Below are 20896 nucleotides of genomic sequence, written 5' to 3' on the forward strand. Positions count from 1 at the left end.
GAACTAATGTTTTCAGCCGTGGCCGAGTGACGCTCACGTAACATCAGCGAACTCAAGGTTACGGATAGCAGCGCATGCTTGTAGAGCAGTGAAGTCACATCTGTCATGTGTCTGTCTGTCGGTGGTCGTCTGAAGGGATGCATATCGCTGATTTTGTGTCCGGATCGTTTGCAGGTAACATTTTATTTTAATTTTTTTGCTTGAATCCGACCGGTTTGTTTATGTGCCGCTAGCATTAGCTGCCTCGTGTTGTAGCAAGATGCGAGAACGTGAGATCAAACCGCAGCCGAACGAGTGTTTCTGCTGGAAGCGGCGTTACAAAACACACGTGTACTGTCATTCATGTCACCTACGAGATCAGATCATCAGCTCGACATCTGTCACAAGTCGGAGCCCGCCTCGCTTCTATGTACTGACAGCACTCAGGATCATACCATGTTTGCTTTTAGCAGATGTACTTAAAAACAGATCAGTGTTATATGTGACTCACACACACACACACACACACACACACACACACACACACACTGTCATCTGTAAACTTCCCAGTGTTGCAATCTTAATGACTTCCCAGAAAATGCATGTCGGTTCGTCCTCTGAAGCTCCCATCTGCCTTTTCCTATCAGCCTGAGCAGTGTTGAAGATCATAACCTTGATCTTGACCATCCTGTTGCCTCTGCTGTGTCCTTGATGCTCTTGTTTCTCTGCAAACCTCACAGGAGCATGTGGAGTTGCAGTGGGCTACCCTCTGGACACTGTGAAGGTACACTATGCAGACGGTTTGCTTGTAATTTAACAACAGAAGAGAAAACAAGACCCCATTGTGACTGTTTTTGATCTCTGTAGGTCCGGATCCAAACCCAGAAACAGTTTACTGGTGTTTATCAATGTGCAGTGGCCACGTTTTCCAAAGAAGGGGTAAGTGCAACAGGAGTAGTCTGGATACTATTCTGTGTGAGTAAAATGTTCCCAAATGTGTCTGACAAGCTGGTTTACAAAAAAGAAAAAAAAAGACATAAAAGACAACAGAATGCTGTAATACTGCCATTAGGAAACAGGCCTGCCAGTGGGTGAGTGGGCGGACAAGGTTGTGTTGGTCAGACAAAGTGCATGAGTCCAGCTGGGACCAGCTGAGCTAACACAGTAGTGGGACCTGAGCCCACATGAAGTGAATGTGTCACAGATTATTAGGTAACAGTCTCAAATGACGATCCAGATTTTTCCCGCATGTCCTGGCAAAAAAAACAGTTTTGCCTGTCCTGACAAATAAAAAAAAATGAAACAAAATGTACTGGAGAAACATTTACTGGTTTCCCTTTCGGCATCGCGGACAGAGAGAGATGAGAATCAGCAGCTGACCTTACTGTCATGTTTGTGCTCCTTATTTACATGTTTAGTTCTTCCAGCAATGAAAACAAACAATTCTGTGCAAGTTTTAGACGTCAACTGAAAAATAAATGCTCGTTCTTTGTTGTTTCAGGTGCATGGTTTCTTTAAGGGCATGTCCTTACCCCTCACCACAGTCTCTCTGACTTCGTCAGTGGTGTTTGGGACATACAGGAACTGCCTCCAGTGTCTGAGCCAGGCCAGAGGAGCATGTGGCGGGCCGTACACCAAGTTAGAGGTCTTCCTGTCGGGACTCGCCGGCGGCATAGCTCAGGTAGCAGAGACACGTTTGTGCCGTATGTCAGCAGGTTGTTAAAATGTGTGATGGATTTTCAGATGACTGCAGCTGAGCCCCTCTTCCTCTGCCCCCCCCCCCCCCCCCCCCCCTTCAGATATCGGTGATGTCTCCGGGCGACATCGTGAAGGTTCGTCTGCAGTGTCAGACGGAGTCCAAGCGAGCTGGAGGCAACGTGAACAGAGTGAGGTACCGCGGCCCGGTCCACTGCCTGCTGAGCATCGTCAGAGAGGAGGGCTTCATGGGGCTCTACAGAGGAGCGCTGCCCCTCATGCTGCGGGACGGGCCGTCGTTCGCCACATACTTCCTGACCTATACCGCCATCTGTGATTGGCTGTCCGAACGCAGCGGGAGGAGAGTTGGTGAGTGTGTGTTTGTGTGTGTTCTTGAAGTCTGATCTGTATTCGTCCTTTCTGAATGGGGCTTCGCAATATTAGTTTAAACTTCTAAATGTGACATTGTCAAATATTGAAATTGTGTTATTACTACTATAAATATCATGAATAAACATTTTCAAACAATTATACACCAAAAAATGTTCAGTTTGATTTAAATGTACAAGTTGAATGAATGAATGATTTATTTCCAGTCATAGTTGTACACACAGAAAATACAAACACCTATAAATACCATTTAGTTTAACTGGCAGAGAGTGAAAAGACTGAAGCCAGTGGCAACTTCGACAGAAAGCCCAAAACAACAAAACTGAGAAAAAGGAAAATGGAAGAAAGCTCTAAAGACAATAACAGAAGAGTCATTAATGATATTGTTTTTCCTTCACCATCAGTCTGAACTGTAACCTGTAATTATTTTGTATTTAAGCAAGCAAATACATTGTAATCTACCCTGTTCAAAAGAAGGGAAAAAAAGCACACGTTTTAGAATTTGATGTCTTAAGTCTCTGTGTTTTGATATGTGTGGTTTTTTTTTGGACTCTTCTTGGACCTACTTTCAAACAGACACAACCATAACTTTTGCTGCTATAATGAGAAATATTGGATTTATATAATGATGGACTGCAGAAGGGCTGGATGTGACGCTGACATGTATAAAGGATGGTGAATGGAAACATGTCATTCGCTGCAGCTCAGTCTGTCTTTTGCAATATGTATATTACGAATGTTGAAATCATGATGGCTATAAATTTGTAATATATCATGCTGCTCATGCACAAGAGACAGCCATGATGTTGACTTCAGCACCAGAAGCTTGTTTTATTGCTGCTGTTTTCTCCTCCTCCCTCAGACTGGGCTGGTGTAATGCTCGCCGGGGGGCTGTCAGGAATGGCCGGCTGGACGATAGGAACGCCCATGGATGTGATAAAAGCCCGTCTGCAGGTGGACGGAGCGCAGGGGACGAGGCGATACAAGGGATTCTTTCACTGCGTCACGGAGACTCTGAGGCTGGAGGGACCCGGCGTGTTCTTCCGGAGCTTAGGCATCAACTGTCTGCGTGCGTTCCCCGTCAACATGGTGGTGTTCCTCACTTACGAGATCCTCACAGGATTCCTACAAGCCGGACCTGAGAACCCTCCCCGGTTTGGGCTTGAATAGTAACGTCCATCTCCAGACTCAGTGTTCCAGATTGTGTTTCATGTGGAGTTTTGCTCTTGTATTACGCTGCAATACCGTTTGATTGTCTGTTACATGCAGAATAACACATATGATACTCAAACTACTATGGTGGACGAGGTGAGGGGCATCAAAAATACAGTAGTTTGAAATGTTACTTTGTAGCAAAGGATGTGGGTTCAATTCCTCTTCAGGGTATTTTTATGGGGAGATTGCTTGTTCTTCTTGAGCTTGCATGGATTTTACATGTTTACTTCCACTGTCCCTCCAAAACGGGTGTGTTATCATCTGTTTCTGAGTTTCAGTTCTGCTATAAATTTACTGGTTTAACCCAGGTTTTACCCTCCGTGCCTCCAAGCACATAATGTGGATGGATGGATGGCAAACTGCAGGCGTCAGATTGTACTGGAATCTGTCTGACCACTAGATGGCCACCTTGGCCATCTTACATATCCTCATCAGTCCTCTTCTGTTTTCATGAGCTGCACCAGATTGCCAAGAGATGTCAATACCTTTTATTTACAGACTTCTATATCTGTGTCTAATTCAAGGACCATGGAAGGTCCTGGACCTTCTTTGAGCTGCAGTACGCACAGTTTTGCAAGTGTTTCTCTCATCCAGGCGTGGTTCCACATGCCTACATATCATAACGTCCACTGCTGAGTGGCCCAGCTGCCCGGTCATTAAATAATGTAAACTTTTCTCAAGTAAATTATTTATTTTTAAGGAACATGGTAAATTCAGGGCTTCATGAACAAAATGTGAATGAAGATATATGCCAGTCGTATTTGATTTGTGGAAAACTGCTGAAAATGTTTGTACCTTCCACAATAAAGGTACAAACTTTGATTGAGTGATTGAATGTATTAATGCAGTCATTGATTCATATTAAGAGATAATTGAATTTAAAAAATATTATTTTGTGGGTGAATGCATGAGTGTAAACAATGTGATTGGATATCAAAGTATTGAACAGCACATGTTATGTATTGTGTTAGCACAAATTTAATTGTTGTAGCAGCATTGTCAGGACAAAATAAGCAGTAAATAATTTGTTTGTTTTTTTAAGTTTTAAAATTAACCATTTGAAATATAGTGTTTGGGAATTTAGCACATATGGAAAGAAGTGCCAAACTTTAAATATTCAAAACTAATATTTACCTCCTAGAAAACAGATGGAGTTGCGGTAAAGCGTGAGAGACGCTGCTGTTTCAGACTGGAGCGCTTCACGCGGCCTCAGCTGTTCTGTGGAGATCTGTCGCCATCTGGTGGCTGAAAGGAGCAACGCGCTAGAAGCCACAAGTCGGCGTCTGAAAATCTGCATCATCACAACCAATAAATGACAACAAGCTTCTCCTCGACCTCCTAACAGGCAGTTACACTTCAGTTAGTAATGTTGAATAATTATATTTTTCTGGTTTCACCTATATTGAAGGTCTTTGCAGCCTGTTAAATTACCCCAGCTCTTTTTAACCCTATTAATTCAAGCTTGGCTCACTTCAATTGAGGAAGTCCTGGGGACAATATAATGACCAGTATATGAGTCCAAAGCTTTATTTATCTACTCTTTGATAGTTCCCAGTCTATGAGTGTTCAGACGTAGTGGTTAACACTCTCTGCTCACAATAAGAGCACCTCCGGTTTGAGTCTGGGCTTCGGGGGCCTTTCTGCTTGGAGTTTGCATGTTTTCTGTGTGCGGTTGGTTTTCTTCCATAATTCAAAGCATTGCATTTGAAGATGTGACTCTGTGTCCACTGAGCTGTCTCTTTGTGTTTTCCCTGTAATAAACTGATGTAATTTGCCTTTTGGATCTATTCAGTTCAACTTTATTTATATAGTGCCATATACAACACAGTCAGAAGTGCTCCATGAGTTTGATAAAGTAGTATAGAATATTGATGGATATATAACTTTGAGTTAAAAGTGTCGAATTGAGAAAAGAAAAGCAAAACAGACTACAACTGAAAAAAATCTGACCATCTTCCAAACTGTGTGTGAGATATTTTGTTTTTTAAAAGACTTTTGGATGCAGCTTCTTCTTAATAACCTTCCAAGCTGAGTTAGAGGGACATACAAGCTTATTGTTTGATGAAATGGTTTACTTAATCACATTATCCTACAAGCAATATGAAGTGGAATCCTGGAAACACTTTTAAAGCTGATTTAAATGCGGCACCGCCAACTCCGACCAAAAGACAGTGAAACTCCATCTTCCTCCCTGCGGCCCTCCTCGTTACGATTACTTGTTGTGGGAACTGGTGATTATTAACTCCACATGAAATACGTGTTAAAGTAACAGTTTCATCTGTTTTACATGTGTAATTGGCTCATGCTTCTCTCGCCGCGGTTGTAATAAAGATCTATTATAAAGAGCTGTGATTCTTTAACTGCCTAACGAACGGCAGATTTCCTGTGTGGACAAAGCGAGGTCATGTTGGGTGAGGCCCCAGGAGTTTTGTTTTCAGGCAGATCTCATTAAAATGGCATAAACAAAGGCAAACGCGTTACAAGAAAAAAGAGCATCTTCGTAAGTTCAACGCGATGCGTCTGTGTTTTTCGCTTTTCCTCGTCCGCTTCGTCTCCAGACAACAGCCTCGGACGCGACTCCTCTCGGGAAAAAGATGGTCACTGCTGACTTGAAAGCTACTCGATAAAGCAATTGCGAGAAGTCATGTGCGGCTCGCGGCCTTTGATTTAGCGGCGTTATCATACATGAAACAGAGCGGGGCTTGTGGAGTCAGAACACTTTATCTCGGTCTGTGCCGGGACTCATGGAGCAGGCTTCACCACAATGGGACACTTGGTCAAATTCTAGGAATCGCGCTCCGTTCTGCGGAACAAGAAAAGCCCCCTGAATGTTGCCTTTGTTAGCTGTTTTTAATTAAACCCTGCATGTCTCTCCCCTTATGCAACAACAAGCCGTAATTATGCAAGCGTCTAAAGATCTCAGTCAATGAATTTGCGGACTGGCTGCTCGTAAAAAATGACTGGAGTCGGAGCGACACCTTCGCATGGCTGTTTTTGCCGAATTTGCGGCCGACTCTCCTCATTTCTGCGCGGTTGAAGCAAAACAGTGGCGCTTTTGTTGCACGAAACAGGCATAAAAGAGATTACAGTCCCATTTGTGAATAATTTGTTGGTGGCTGCAGTGAGCTTATCGGCTGGACGAGTTCTCGCTCATGACTTATGTCAGAGGAGTCCTTTATGTGCTCCCACCGCACGACGGCCGTCTGCGTTGAAGTTCTTGCGAAACGGGCAGAAGCAAGAGAATCAAACCCCTCCCCCACGAGGATGATTGTTCAGAGTGAGTAATTGCTTCAGAACCAAATCTCGGGACTTTTAATGGCTGTCCAGAGTCGTGCCGAAGCACATGATAAATCAACCAGCAGGGGTTGTGTGGGCGACTCATTAATGATGGGTGTTCACATAATGTCTGGAAAGCTTCATTTTGTTGTCAGAATCGGTCCTTGGTAACCACCACTTGGGCCCCCTTTCACCAATTGCCGTTTGGGCTATTTTGGGCGCTCTGCTCTCCCCTGTTAGTGACGTGTGCTGCTGGGTAAATTTGCAGCTCCGGCGGCCTGGGCCTGCAACCTCAGATGGCATCAATCGGTAGAAGAAAAAAAAAAAAAAAAGAAAGAAAGAAAGACCGGAAAGGTGGGAGGGATGAGGAAGAAGAGTAACTGCAAGGATGATACATGGAGAGCAACAGGGGGAGAGAAGAACTGGATGGAAAACATTAAAAATAGAGGGTTGCGAGATGAAACAAGGACATGAGAAAAAATTCTGCTGTTAAAGGGGGAAAATAAAAAGAAAGAAACTGTTGGCGCCGGTCAACCTGAATGCTCTTCATTTTGCTCGAAAAGATGACAATTTGTTTGCATGAAAAGAAAATCAAATAAATCAAATCCACTGTTTTCCTGCCCGACTAACAGGAGGCAGGTGGAGGAGTGGGGGCGCTATTGTCCTAAACAGACGCAAAGGCAAGTAAACAGATGGTAAATCTTTTTTGACAACCATTTTATTTGCTGTGCTTGTTAAACTACAAAACTTTGAGTGAACTTTGAGTAAATGCATGTACGAAGGCGTGTTAGTGAGATCGGGCGAAAGGAACACTGAAGAAAACCGTGAAGTAAAACAAAATTGCCGAATTGTTTAAAACAACAAAACAACAACGCTTTGCTGTGGTTTATTATCACGGGTATAATTTGCTGAATTAAATTATGCTGAAGAATATTTTTGCTTCAGGAACAATAAAATCATTCCCATTAAGAAAAGCATTTCCAGTTGTAGCCAAGTATCTTAGGAGTGCATTACATTCCGCTTCAGCTGGCTTCATGATTACAGGGAAGAAAAGTGCAGGGCCTTATAAATCGAAACACTTTTACAGCCCGTGAAAAGATTTAAGCTGACTTCACCGCGCTGTTAAAGAAAAGAAGAAGAAGAAGTTAGCAGATGTGTCTTTTTAGCAAGTAGCAGGAGACATTGTGTTGGACGCTGCAGAACAATGCATCAGATGGGTTTGATTTGTGATTTAGTCCCATTTCAGCTATAATCCTGCAGCACATTTGGTACAGTGATACAATAAAGTCTGAATTCCTGACTGCTAGATTTCAGCTCAACAGCCCAGATTTTACTGGCATTTGAGTCACTTGTGACATTATAAAATGACATTTTCATGGCTTTCTGTCCATTTTCTATAGCACTCACAGTGTTCCTGCTCCAGCTGAGTATGGGTGAAGGCACAGGGTAAACACAAGGCAAGCAGGGAGACGGACGATCACACGTACACACATTCACACCTACCGAGGGGACAGAAGGTCATCTAACATCTAGCAGAATGTCAATATCTGAGGGTTGCTGAGGGGTCGGAGCGTCCCTGGATAGCATGTGCCATGACGATACGCGGAACTGAACCGAGCTGATACGAGCTCTGTCGGGTCATCCTGCTGCCCCCCGGGAGTCCGTCGGGGGACTGTTTGTTCTGCTGTGAGGTGACCACAGCAGGGTGCCGCGGCCCGCCCAGCTCCAGCTCCAGCTCCAGCGTCTTAACGGGTTTCCAGCAGGAGAGACATCTGCCAGACAGATTTCTCAAAGCACATCGCCGCTGTTAATTATTTAATCGCAATTAATCACCGGTTGCAGCGCGGCTCCCCATTTCTCTGCCACCTCTGACATAAAGAGCCGAGCCGTGGCAACCAGTGCAGACGATAAGAAATGATTTCTGTGAGTGTTTTCCAGCAAGGGGAGAGATTCTTCACGTTAGGTCTTTCAGGATTAAAGCAGAGACAGACTTAATCCATAACAGAAGTTTTTCGGCTTGTGTGATTTGCTAAACACCCAACCGAGCTTCAGGTCTCCCGTAATAGTTAAGTCTAAAGGACCATAAATTGGTCATAAATACCTAATTTTCTCTGGAGCTTTGTTCATTACTGAGGTGGGGAAGTAAACACCCCAAATAGCAAACATGTCCCCAGTAAGCTATTAAGATTTCTCTGGAACGGAGAGCGAGCCTCCTTTAAACCATCAGATCTTGAGTGAAAACACTGGCACCGGGCCACGCTTCCTGTGCCAGCTGCTGTGAAACATCTGGGACAGGTTCGCACGTTATAATTTGATTTTCAGGTGTTCTATATGTTCTTCGTTTATGTGTAAACACCCAGAGCATATCGCGCACAATATGCTCAACTGAAGCGAGACGTTTGATTAATTGTTAAACATGTTAAAGGAAAACAAGGGAAAAAAAAAAAAGTGCTTTCAGTGTGAAATTCCCTCAACGTGTCCCAGAAATGTGCTTATTTGCATAATGTTGTACAAGCGGAGAACTGGTTCATAACATTTCACAAATATGCGAAACACTGAGCGGCTCCGTGCTGACGCTGAATTAACGCTGCGATTTGTTTTGCTTCGATAGCCGGGCGTATTGCAATTATTTCAAGCAGACCTGAACCAGCCGCAGTCAGAGTGAATGAAGCACAGCATTTCGTGGACGCACTTTGCACATGCCAGCCTCGGTGCATTGCTTTTCATTGCTTCTTTTACTTGCGGTGTAAAGTAATGCGTATATTGTACATAAATTATCCAAAATCATCAGCGTAATATTTCGAGTCATAGCTGAGTCAGCAAAAGATAATGGAGCCTACATGTCGACTGTACATTTCACTCGGTATATATATCAGGAAGTAATATATTTAAACATGGTCCCTGACTGCGTGGTGCTAATGCCATCTTGCTGGGACACTCAGAGCGGCGAGATAAGGCCGCAGTCTCGACGCTCCGTCCGTCCATCTGCTCTCTGGCAGCCACTGGCATGTCTGAAATGTGACCAGCTGTGCTCTTCAGCGATTGGTGTCGGGAAGAGGAAAGGGCGCCGAGCACGGGAGCTGACTCCAATAAAAATACCTTCTTTTTTTTTTTTTTCATTACAGTGACACATCAAGGACGATGACCTGCTGTTTTATTTTTGGGGATTCTTTGTACCATCATCAGCTTCTTGAAACCATCAAAACCCTCATATTTGAGCCTTTCACTGAAGGAGAAAGAAGTTTATTTTAACTTGGGTTCAGTGTCTCGCTCAAGGTCACTGCGCCACATGATCAGGTGACCTTCAGAATCCAACCACCTGCTTCGGATTGACGATGACTCGCTCCACGTTGTATCTGTAATTTTATGAAAACATTTGAAATGTTACTTGAAATGTTGTGGTCAATCGAGTTGATGATCTTTTCGCGACATACGATGCATAAAGGAAAGAAGTCTGCGCATTGAAAGGTGCTGTTGAGTGTAAATATCTCTTTTAGTGTCATTTGTAAATGCTGCTGGCTGATGGCTTTTGAACCGATGCACAGGATAACAGATGGTGCACAGGCTGGACGGAGCGCCGCAACCCGAACGTTTGATGGGCCTGAACCCACGGTTTGAGCTGAAGAGAGGAGGAGAGAAAAGCCGACAGGACACACAATAAAAAAGGCTTTAGTTATCAGGAGGAGAGTGATATTAATGCAAAAGGAAAAAAAGACAAAAAAGTGATTAAGGGTTTGCAAAAGAAATTGTTACATATGGATCAAGACATGTTGTGCATGTTCTTTCATTTCTTTAATGCACTTTCAAATAATAAAATTACACCACACACAGGGATCACCATCATCAATCAGGAATCATAATTCCGGCGTCTGAACATGTGCCACGGAGGCAGCAGACAAGGCATTTTAAGAACAAGTCCATGTACGGCGCAGCAGTATTGGCACAGAATGTGCTCGACAAACTGAAATGAACTCAGCCAAGCAACATGTGCAGAACGCCTGAAGAAACAGGGAACTGCGCAAGAGAATAGAGAAGTTAGTTATTAAAGGCAAAGGGACCAAGGAGAGGACAGAGCGGCGGCGCAGCAGCAGCAGCAGCGGGCAGGAAGGGGGGAGGGCGGAAAAATGAATACAGACTGAAGACAAACAGAACATAAAGATATAAGAAGCAATAGGGAGGTGAGTGGAGCGAGCTGTCAGAGTGCCTCACAGCAGCCTTGATGCCGGCGTCTGTGCTCGCCTACTCGGCGAGGCAGCCTTGATGCAGTGGCAGGAGGAGAGGTTCACTCCGGGTCAGTCACACTCCAGCTCACTGGAGGGTCTTGACTCCGGTCATGCTTCAAGCGAGACGACCAAAGGGACGCACACAGACCCCAAATATTCAAGCCACGTGTCGAGACGGTTACTGGCACACAGAAAGGCTGCGCACCGCCCCTCATTAGTCAGGCCGTTCTGTACAACACCGCTCATGTGCTTCAACCGTACGAGCTGATGACGTTATTGCGTCTTCTACCAGGAGAACATTGCAACATATAATCAAAAAATGCATAGTTAGACCTTTTTATGCGGCCTTTTGTCCTCACAATCACAATTCTTTACCGTGAACGCATGTTCTTGGAGTGTAGCATGAAACTGGAGCGGCCCCGGCTAAACCCACAGGGTGAACACACCAAAGTCATTAAATCAGGTCAACAGGTTCTGGTTATATGTCTTTGGAAGATGTTTATCCTCTTATCACAGAGGATTCCTCAGTTCAAGCTGTTCTATAATGCGAAAACATGCAAACTAAACACATTTAATCCCGAGAAAGCAATCAGAATTTTCACTGAGGTGAGAATAGTACCCACAAAATTGGAATGTGCATATCTAGCCACAAAGAATACTACTTTTTTTTTTTATGGCAAGTGACCTTGTGGCTCTAAAAAACGTACAATAATTGCAAAATTCACCCAACCAGTCCTGAACCATGCGCTATTAAAACTCAGTGCATGCTTCCTTTAGGCTCAGTATCGCCTGTCTGACCTGCGCCTCCAGTGTAATCCTTCACTGATTAGGTCAAGTGTACTGGAAACGTATTTCATACATTCTGTTGACTCCGTGTCGAGAGGTCGGACGAGTGCCACGGGCCGTCATTAGAAAGCTTAAAGCTGAGCGCGCGAGAACGCGGCCCTGAACTTATGGATCGAGCACACATTCTCTCATTCATGGGCTAATCAGATGCCGTGCCGAGGTGGAGGTTTCAGCTGACAAAATCGCAACAAGTATGCCGTTAATAAGCCAGCGGACTGGCAAACAGACTGGGAGTTGTAAATTATCTGTGAAAGCAAAGGCCCATGGGAAAAACGGGGCAAATACAATGCAGCATATGTTTATTTGATCAGACAAAGCCAGATCTATATAAACTGCTCAGACTGGGCTAAGCTTCTTTCGGCCCACATTAAGTTCATGTCAAACGGTGATAGAGTTGATACTAATGTCACTCCGGGTCAAACCAGTGTCTTTTCTGGTTTTTTTTATTTAATCTGGGTGCTCCGATTAACTGTAACACACAGGTTAACTTGATAAGAGGGCCCTGTCTTGACAACAGGTGATTAAAATGAATGTCTTTCTCACGTTGAGGCTGAAATCCTGTAATTTCATTCAATTTGGCGGCTTTATTCAAATGTCTGCAGTTCATACTGACAGGAGCTGAAAGGAGAAGGTATCCGCTCTCCAGTATTCACGAGCTCCCTGTGAAATCCACATCGAAATGACACCCCCTCCCACCCACTCCCATCTTTCCTATCTCCGCTCTCCTCTCACCCCAACTGGTCGGGGCAGATGGCCGCCCACCCTGAGACTGGTTCTGTCAGAGGTTTCTTCCTGTTAAAGCGGGCGTTTTTTTTTTTTCCTACTCGTTGATGCCAAGGACTCGATGTTCATCGTAAGGTCCTGACCTCACTTTGTAAACCATTTTGAGCTGAAACGCATGCGGATTTTTTTTTTTTTTTCTTTCAGATGAGCAGAACAGTTTCTATTGAACGGCTGGTAGCTTGAGCACTTGTCTTCTGTTAAACCTGTGACTGTAACAGAGTGTGTGTTTCACCTGGTGCAGACTGTCAGACTCATTTTTGTTCGGCCGCCACACGCGGCCTCGTCAGATCTCCACTGTGAGGAAAATACATAAAGAAAAAGAACTTGCTGAAAGTTGAAATGTTTTCCCTTTTGTTTGAGTTAAAGACATTTGTCAGAAAATGTTATGATATAAGTAGAATGCTTCTTTTAAAAAGCATGATCATAAAGACTGTCACTCCCTGGCCTTCAGTTTCATGCTAATGAGACAAAAGAGACATGTAGGTCGCTTTATTTCCATCATCCTGTTCAGTTCTAGTCTAGTTATATCTGCTAATCCTACGAAAACTGTGTCCCCTGCTGGAAAAATGACAAATTGCACTTAAATTGATTAAAAAAAATTGCATGTCGGCCTCATTGTGAGGTTGGTTTTCGCCTGCAGCTCTCATGTTTTACAGCACGAACACTTAGATATTTAGGAAGAAGCAAACAGAAGGGTGTCAAACATGAGTCCCGAGGAGAACAAGTGTTGCTGACACAACACAACACCGAGACTCAGGCTGAGACACTGCTGCCATGACTGCGAGCAAATGGTCAAAGGTATGTGAAAATATTTTCCCCAAGCTTACAAAACTGCTCAGCCTCAGTGTGTGTTTGTTGTTGTTGTTGTTGTTTTTGGTGATGTTTGCGAGAAATGCCACTTCAGTTCTCTACATGTGCACACGTGTTGCAGAAACGACAATCAGACTTTGATCTTTGAACTGTTCTCCTCACTCCTTTTTCTCCCATATGGGTATAGAGATGGGGGGAGGTGGGGTGGGTGTCTCACCGGATGGGAGGGGCTGTTTGGAACATGGAAAACACCCTGCATGCAGTGTTATCGTTTTTTTCACAGTAACAGTGAGCACACCCCCTACTGGCCATGATAATTATGACCAAAATGATGATTTCTCCAGCGGTAAGACGTAGCTATACAGCTACCAACATTTACATTGAACCAAAGGAGTGTAAACTTCTTATTCTGTTGTCTTCGGACGATGCATAGTGTTTGCTTCCCAGTATTTTTCAATGTCAGTTTGCCTCATTCTTTGAATCCCACCTTCAGGTTTTCAGTTGCATCTTTTTCTTTATAAATCACACACCCTTCCGAAATGCAGCAACATCTCTACATCTTTGTCTCTCTCTCTACATACACTTGTTTACCGTCAGACCCTGATCTGCAGCTATAGTTCATGCTGTGCTGAGACACTGTGTCCCCATTACTGTGCGACGCAGTGGGCGGCATGTTGCTCAACACTTTCCTCAACATGCTACTTTCAGTGTTTTCCTGACATACATGCGGCAAGTTTCCGTCCGGTTTTGACTCCTTTGGACTTTGCTCCGTCAAGGTTTTTTTTTTTTCTGAACGGTGCCGCCGCTGTTCATTTACAATCCACGTGCGAAAGTGCTGATAAGTAATGTGACACTTGTGAAAGAGTAATGCAGAAATGTACAGTACACCAAGTTTTACCTGCGGTTCATAATGTGCCGTCATAATGCTATTAAATTAAGCATTTCAGTAGATTATAGTAAATCCAATTCACATCCACTGATGTTGCAGCAAACTGTACATAATCATGGTTAATATAGAAATTACTCCACACAGTGCACGGTGGTACAATCAATGGGGGGAAAAAAAAAAAAAAAAGGACGCAATGTGGTGGGCTCCCTGAGGGTGTTCAGGGATAGGGGCGGTTTGCTGCACTCACATGAACCCTGTAATTCCAACAGCTCAGGAGGAAATTGGGCTTCTTGACAAAGAAGCCTTGTATCCTTTTGGAAGACCGCATGAGGCCTCAACCTTTTGTTTCTCTCCGTGCAGCTTCGGACGTCTGTCTGAAGCAGACCTCCTCTCAACGTCAAAATAAAAAAATCTGGAACCAATTAATTACAAAAAAACTATATCCCAACTTCTGCGCACACCTCCAGCTTGCTGGACTGGTCAGTCATATACAGTTGGCACCGGCGGTATCTGTGGCTGTGCATTCCCGTGCATTTTGTTTTTTTATTATGGATGTACCATGCAGCGGTCAATAGTCCTCTTTCTTTACTGAGCTGTCAAGCAGCTGCTGGTATAATTGACCTCATTGTTGGATTAAACATTTTATTTGTTTTCTTTCTTTTTTTTTTTTAATCGTTATTTTAAGTTGGAAGACCAATCCGAGAACTGCCTCTCTGTCATTAAACTTGCTCTTTTCCTTGAACAGCAATCCCCAGAGTCAAAGCCGTTGTTTCTTTTTTTTGTTTTTTTTATTTTCCAAAGAAAGAATAGGAGCCGTCATTTACATAAAATTGATCTCTAAATGGCTCAAGTCAAGTGGTTAGAAATCAATAATAATATATAGATGGAAAAAAAAGAGCAGTGTCTGATTCTTCAGTACATTGGACAAACACACCAGAGTTCTCAGGGTTCATTCAGAGACGACTGAGGATGGAAGTTGGCAGAGAGTGTGAGCGTTACACTCCTTCAGAGATGCCTTTCAGTGTGAAATATTGACAGCCTGATTAAAAATCAGACCTGTGCAATGTTCTGTGTGTCTGTTGTGCTCTAGCTCTCAAAGCCAGACCAGGGAAAGAACTGACATTTTACACGAAAACCTGCAATTAACAATCACAAATTTGCATCTGTCGCATTGTTTGTCCATTGCTTGATGGAACTTAACTTTCACTCCTTTCGTCATTATTGAAGAATTGGGATAAGGAGAGGACTGAGTCATCTGTGTGGGCAAACAGCAGGAGCTCAATAATCTTGAAATTGCCTGTGTTTTGCTTGTTTTGAGCTCAGATCTGTATATATTGCAAATAGCTCGAGGCTTAACACTAACTGCTTCATAAGCAGAGGGAGTTCATGCTGCTCCTGTTTATTTTTGGCCTGGATTGTGGGCTTTGTAGATTTACGTTTTGGTGGACTGCCTGTGACCACTTCTAAAGCCCACAACAATGCCAATTTGCACGGCACTTACTCTCTTAGCATGTTCCATTGTTCATTCAATTTGAGCCCACATTTCCCAGAATAATTTTACAACGCGCCACATGGTCAGAGTTAGACGATGCTGCGCGCATAAAAAGATTAATTGGTATTAGATGTGGATGAAAATATGTCTGTAAACATGAAGAAAAGCAGAGAGAACCGTTGATGTGCACACAGAAATACAGCAGTAAAAGTCACTGTAATGTAGTGTTTCAGTGAATTGCCACAAACTGCAATAATTTACAGTATCTCTGTTCCAGTTTTTCATCGGATTTCAACTAAAGACTTCACAAAAGAAGGAAAATAACCTTTTTATTTGCGCACACCACACTGCCGTGTAAAAGTGAAAATTTTCTGAGACAAAATCCCAACTGTATTTTCAATTCAAACAGGACCTATATATCATTAAACTGAGAGTTTTATACGGTGATCCAGATGAAAATTCCTAATTCCAAAACCAACGGGTGAAAATGTGAACATACTTGTAATTCTTTAGTGACATTTAAATTGCTGAAATGTGAAATAAACCCACATTTCTGCTGTTTTATTGAAATTTCACTCGTTTCTGGCTGTTGTGTTTCCACGCAGAGCCCACAGCCTGTTGTTATTATTCGGTGTATTTAATATTTGAGACTTCATCCCGACTTACCATCAGCTGGAGATATAGCTCCCGACGAAAGAATATTCCAAGCCGGCATCATCTCTACATGTTTTTTAATAAATCATGTCAGAAGCAATGACATCTGGACGTTTTAATGAACGTGGAGTGAAGGGAAGTGGACTACCTGGCAGCAGAACAAGACAGTGATTTGAAGGAGGTGACAGCAGGAGGAGATCTGAGCTGAGAGGAGACGTTTCAGAAGACTCCGAGTAAACCAGGGGAGCACGTCAAGGAAAAGGACAATGTGTCCGGGACAGTCATAAAACGAGAACAGAGAAGAGCACACGGAGACCTCGGCTGTATCCGGACGCAAACTAGCTGAACTCCAGCTGAAGTTCAGGAGAGAGAAGAGACGCAGGTGGACATCAGAGGAAGAAGCGGCGAGGGGCAGGAAAAGACCGCGAGATGACGACGGCGTCCGTGTCAACATTAACGAGGTGTTTGTGTGAAGAATCTGGCCTTATTGCAAACACTTGCAGTAATTGTGAGCAAAAAAATAAATAAATATAAATTGAAAGTAGGCTGATACAAAACATGCAGGGGAAAAGAGGAAGAGGATAGCAGAGGTGAAGTTCAGACGTGTGATGAAAGAGACGCCCTCTCTCTGCTACCTGGCTGCTGCACAGCTCCACATCGCGGCTCAAAGCACATTTCGGCTCAAAGCTGGCTTTTCCGCACGTAACTCGGGTTAGTTGGCTCATTTTCATCCCATGCTAACCCGCAGCCTCTCCGTTCCGGTTCAAGACGAAGTCGGCGAGCTCCGGCGAGATAGCAGGACCGAAAGCAAACAGACGCTCCACTCGTACATCATGTTTGACCCGGCAGACATGCATCATAAAACCACCACCGTTGCTCTCCGCATGCGAACAACCGGGCAGTAAATACTCCAGGAGACGTCTGCTTGACGTTTTCAAACATCTGCGAGTCCGCCGTGGTCCCGGTCCGATCCAGCAAGGGGGTATTTTACCGGTTTTAGCCATCATGCGGACATGGAAACCAATGGGAGGCCTTATTAGTTCTAATTGTAATCATCATTGTTTTTTGGCACTGTCACACACGAATAGCAACATTGATTAATTTGGACTAGATTAATTTGGTGTGGGGGTTAGTCCCGCTTGCATTAGATCCGCTCAGTGCCTCTTCTTCCCTCTGACCTGATCCAACCTCTGCTCTGTTGCTCAATTTGTCTCCTGTATGTGAACGTGCAACGCTTTATTTTCTAATTATCACTCTGCCAACAATGGGATTTTTTTTTTTTTTTTTTTTTTTCATTAAAAGACCACAAGAAGCTTCATTAGGGAGGAAATACTCAAAACCCATCACGAGTTCAGCTTCACTGGCTTCCATGAACATGAAGAGCAGGATGCACTGGAGGAGCATCCAGGCAAAGTTTTTAAGCTTATCTAAAGTTTTCAGTTTATTTTTCTCTCCACACATTCTTGCTTTAACATGTCAAGGGGAAAGGTAGCAGAGCTAAAAATACAGTTCTACTGACAACAGTTATTTCCAAATTCCTCATTTAAAAATAAGTAACACTTTGCTCCATGTGCCACCAGAGGAAGCCTATGTCCTTCCACAGACTCCGATTTCAGGTTCAGCAGGACAGAAGATTGATGGATGAATGTATAATATATACTTTACCGCCACAGATCCCTGTGGGCCCTGTGAAAGTCGTGAAATATAGGTTGTCACGTTAGTTCATGTTCTCCAATATCCCAGAAGCACTAAATCTGCAGAGCAGTTTGTCAAAGAGATTGACCCACATCCACTGCGCTAGAGCGCATTACCATTATTGCATTTTGCACAGCATTCATATTCTAATGGTGTGTTTAAATGGTGAGTCAGGGCGAGCGGTTCACAGCAGCCACGCCGCAAAGTCTGAATAATGGCTCAAACTGAAAAACTACCCAGCAGGGAGAGATTACACTCGAGGTGAATCACGCGTGTCATTTACAGAACCATGAACTGAAGAAATTCCGGAAAAAAATATGAATTTGGGAAACACATGAAGGCGAAAGCAGGAGAAAACTGTTCTTAGGGGCAGGTAAAAAGTTATAGTTCCAACTGATTTCAACCCAACGTAATGTTTGCACAACATTTTAATATGAAAATGAAAAACATTGTCACTGTGTTTTGAGTGTCTCTTCACATGACAGCCATGCTCTGAACCACTGAAAATTGCACCTGAGGTGGAACTTTTTGAAAATGCTCCGTCTCCATGGAAACCTTTCTGCAGCAACGTCACCGACCATTCACGGCACGGCCAGAGTAAACAGTTCTTCTGCACATGCTCAGTAGATGCACAACAACAACAATGGCGGCCTCCAGAGCGTCGTGGCTCTCTCGGTCCATGTTCTCCTTGGACTTGATAGTTTTGGAGTCGAGAGTCACCGTAAAAGCAATCCAACTTTGTGGCTGAAACAAAATCACAACAAGGACTTCAGACAAGTTATTATGTTTCCAGAATACGACACAAAATATATACATCCTACATGAGGAGGGAGAGAGGGCAATCCTTTACACGCTGAAGAAACGTATGACTGGCTCACTGTTATTCTGTTTAGCACTGTTAATCATGCTTTTTAAATATTGTGGAGCTGTTGCAGTTTAGCAGCCGTCTGCTGATAACTAGTCTTGGTCTTGAGACTCACAGTGACAGATGAACCCGGAGCCCAACTGTTGGAACTGACAGTTTAAAGACACCAGTTTTAAATTACAAGCTGCCAGTTTTTGCATGAATTAAATAATATTCACATATTTGTGGCATTTCATGATGTCAGTGTCAGCTGTTTTTTGTTTTTTTAAAGATGGAGATTGAATTTTATTTAGAAGCACACAAGAAAATAATGACCTTCCAAAGTAATTAAATAAAGTGAAAGAAAGACAGGCAGGATAAATGAATTTATTTGCAAACACTTTGCTGATGAGTGAACACTGGTTTCTTTAAACAGCCACAATTGACTGAAACATTTTTTGAGTGTGATCAATTACAAACGCCGGCACAATTTCAAAAAACAGTTTAATTTGCCCCATATTAGTACAACTGCTGTATTAAACCTACACTATCATTTCAGAGCTGAGGTTACGTGATGGGGTCAGGAGGTGTGTGCTGTTTTATATTCCACGCAACACATTTCTCACCCTCTGATTCACAATTTCACCGAAAATAGAGGCGTCAGCAAATTATTCACAGATATGAAGGTGATCAAAAGCAGCGACACGAGGGACCTAGTTTAGTTCTTAATTCCCCATCAACATGGTAAACTGTGATTTGAATCAAGGATGAGCACAACTCAGAAAAATGACTTTTGCTGAGGTGAAGCCGGCGTAAACAGAGCTGCAGAGACGATCTTCTGATTCTGAGATGTTGAACTGAATATTTTAAATCAAAGTAAAAGTAAACAAAAATATATAAAATCAGACTGAAAGAGCAGCATCCTTACAAACAGTGGAGGTGAGAAACAGAGACTGAGGCTTTTGAAGTGCTGTGCAGAGTCAGGACAAATGCAGGAGATTCTGCAATGTCTGGGGAACATCCTGAAACCTCCGCGCTCAAGTTTGGAAAAAAAAGAACATCGGAACAAGGAGACGATAACACACACTTAGCTCTGCCTCTGAATCACTTCAGTTCTTCTTCCAGACAGTCTTCATCCTTGAGCCGCCGATCTGGATGTTAGTGTTTTAATCTTCCCACATGCAATCCTGTTCATGAGTGCTCTATAAACTGTCTTGTGTGTTCAGTATTGTCTACTTTTTTATGCTTTTACACATGTTAGTTATGTATTTAAATTATGTGCACAATCTGTCTACTTTTCTATGATGATGCCGAAAGAGAGCCGCTGTAATTTCACCATATGAGACATGTAATTACAATCAAGCTATTCTAGTCTAGTCCATGAGACATAGCAGCAGTGGAAAGATCTCGAGTTATAAGAATGAATTGTGATGGATTGCAACCTTACACACCGTGGGTTTGATGTGAAACCATGCTAGCTGCTAGCATTTCCACAAAAAAAACAAAAAAAAAAAAAAAACGCTGGTAAACCCCAGAACTTGGCTCCAAAGACGGACGAAGTGTTTCATGTTCTCCGAGGGCGGCCTCATCATCTCCCACTTTGGAAAGCCCTGGTTTACATTATAGCTCGCCGGGATCAATACGCTTCCAGTAAGTAAACCGTTGCAGCAAAATGATGACACCATTTGTGTTGCTTCACTTGAGATCTGTTTCCAATTTCCCACTCGGCCGGTCCGTCCAGATTTTTTTATTTTTTTATTTTTTTTTTTAAGTACATGAAATTATCTCCGTAACAGCGCGAGACGGCTACTGTAAGTGATCCAAATCACTCCGAACAGCTGACCCGGAGCTGCAGTCCATGTGTTACTGCAAGATACAGTAGGTCAAAGGGATTCGGTTGCCTCCTCAACGCCCGTGGACATCATACGGACAAAATCACATTCAGTAAACAACATCAGCAGGAAAATGCATCATTTTGCTTTTTGAGCCTGTTGTGTTTGACTTCATTAGTGGAGACAACTTTCTGAAAGCTTTTATATAATGTTGTACGAACTGCACGTCCCGCTATGAGTCTTTTTGTTTAGAGAGAGAGAGAGAGAGGAGTC

The 20896-nt window shown here is 43.3% G+C and overlaps 1 protein-coding gene across 1 annotated transcript; it reads left to right on the forward strand.

Moving 5' to 3' along the window:
• Nucleotides 1-22: 22 nt before the first annotated feature.
• slc25a47a (solute carrier family 25 member 47a) lies at nucleotides 23-5054 on the forward strand. The gene is made up of 6 exons (XM_030110751.1): nucleotides 23-174; nucleotides 720-763; nucleotides 847-918; nucleotides 1481-1660; nucleotides 1779-2043; nucleotides 2927-5054. Exons 1-6 carry the CDS (start codon nucleotides 138-140, stop codon nucleotides 3232-3234), a joined length of 906 nt encoding a protein of 301 aa, XP_029966611.1. The 5' UTR covers nucleotides 23-137; the 3' UTR covers nucleotides 3235-5054.
• The last annotated feature ends 15842 nt before the right edge of the window (nucleotides 5055-20896 follow it).

The sequence above is a fragment of the Salarias fasciatus genome, chromosome 15 (assembly GCF_902148845.1).
Source record: "Salarias fasciatus chromosome 15, fSalaFa1.1, whole genome shotgun sequence".
Lineage (NCBI taxonomy): Eukaryota > Metazoa > Chordata > Actinopteri > Blenniiformes > Blenniidae > Salarias > Salarias fasciatus.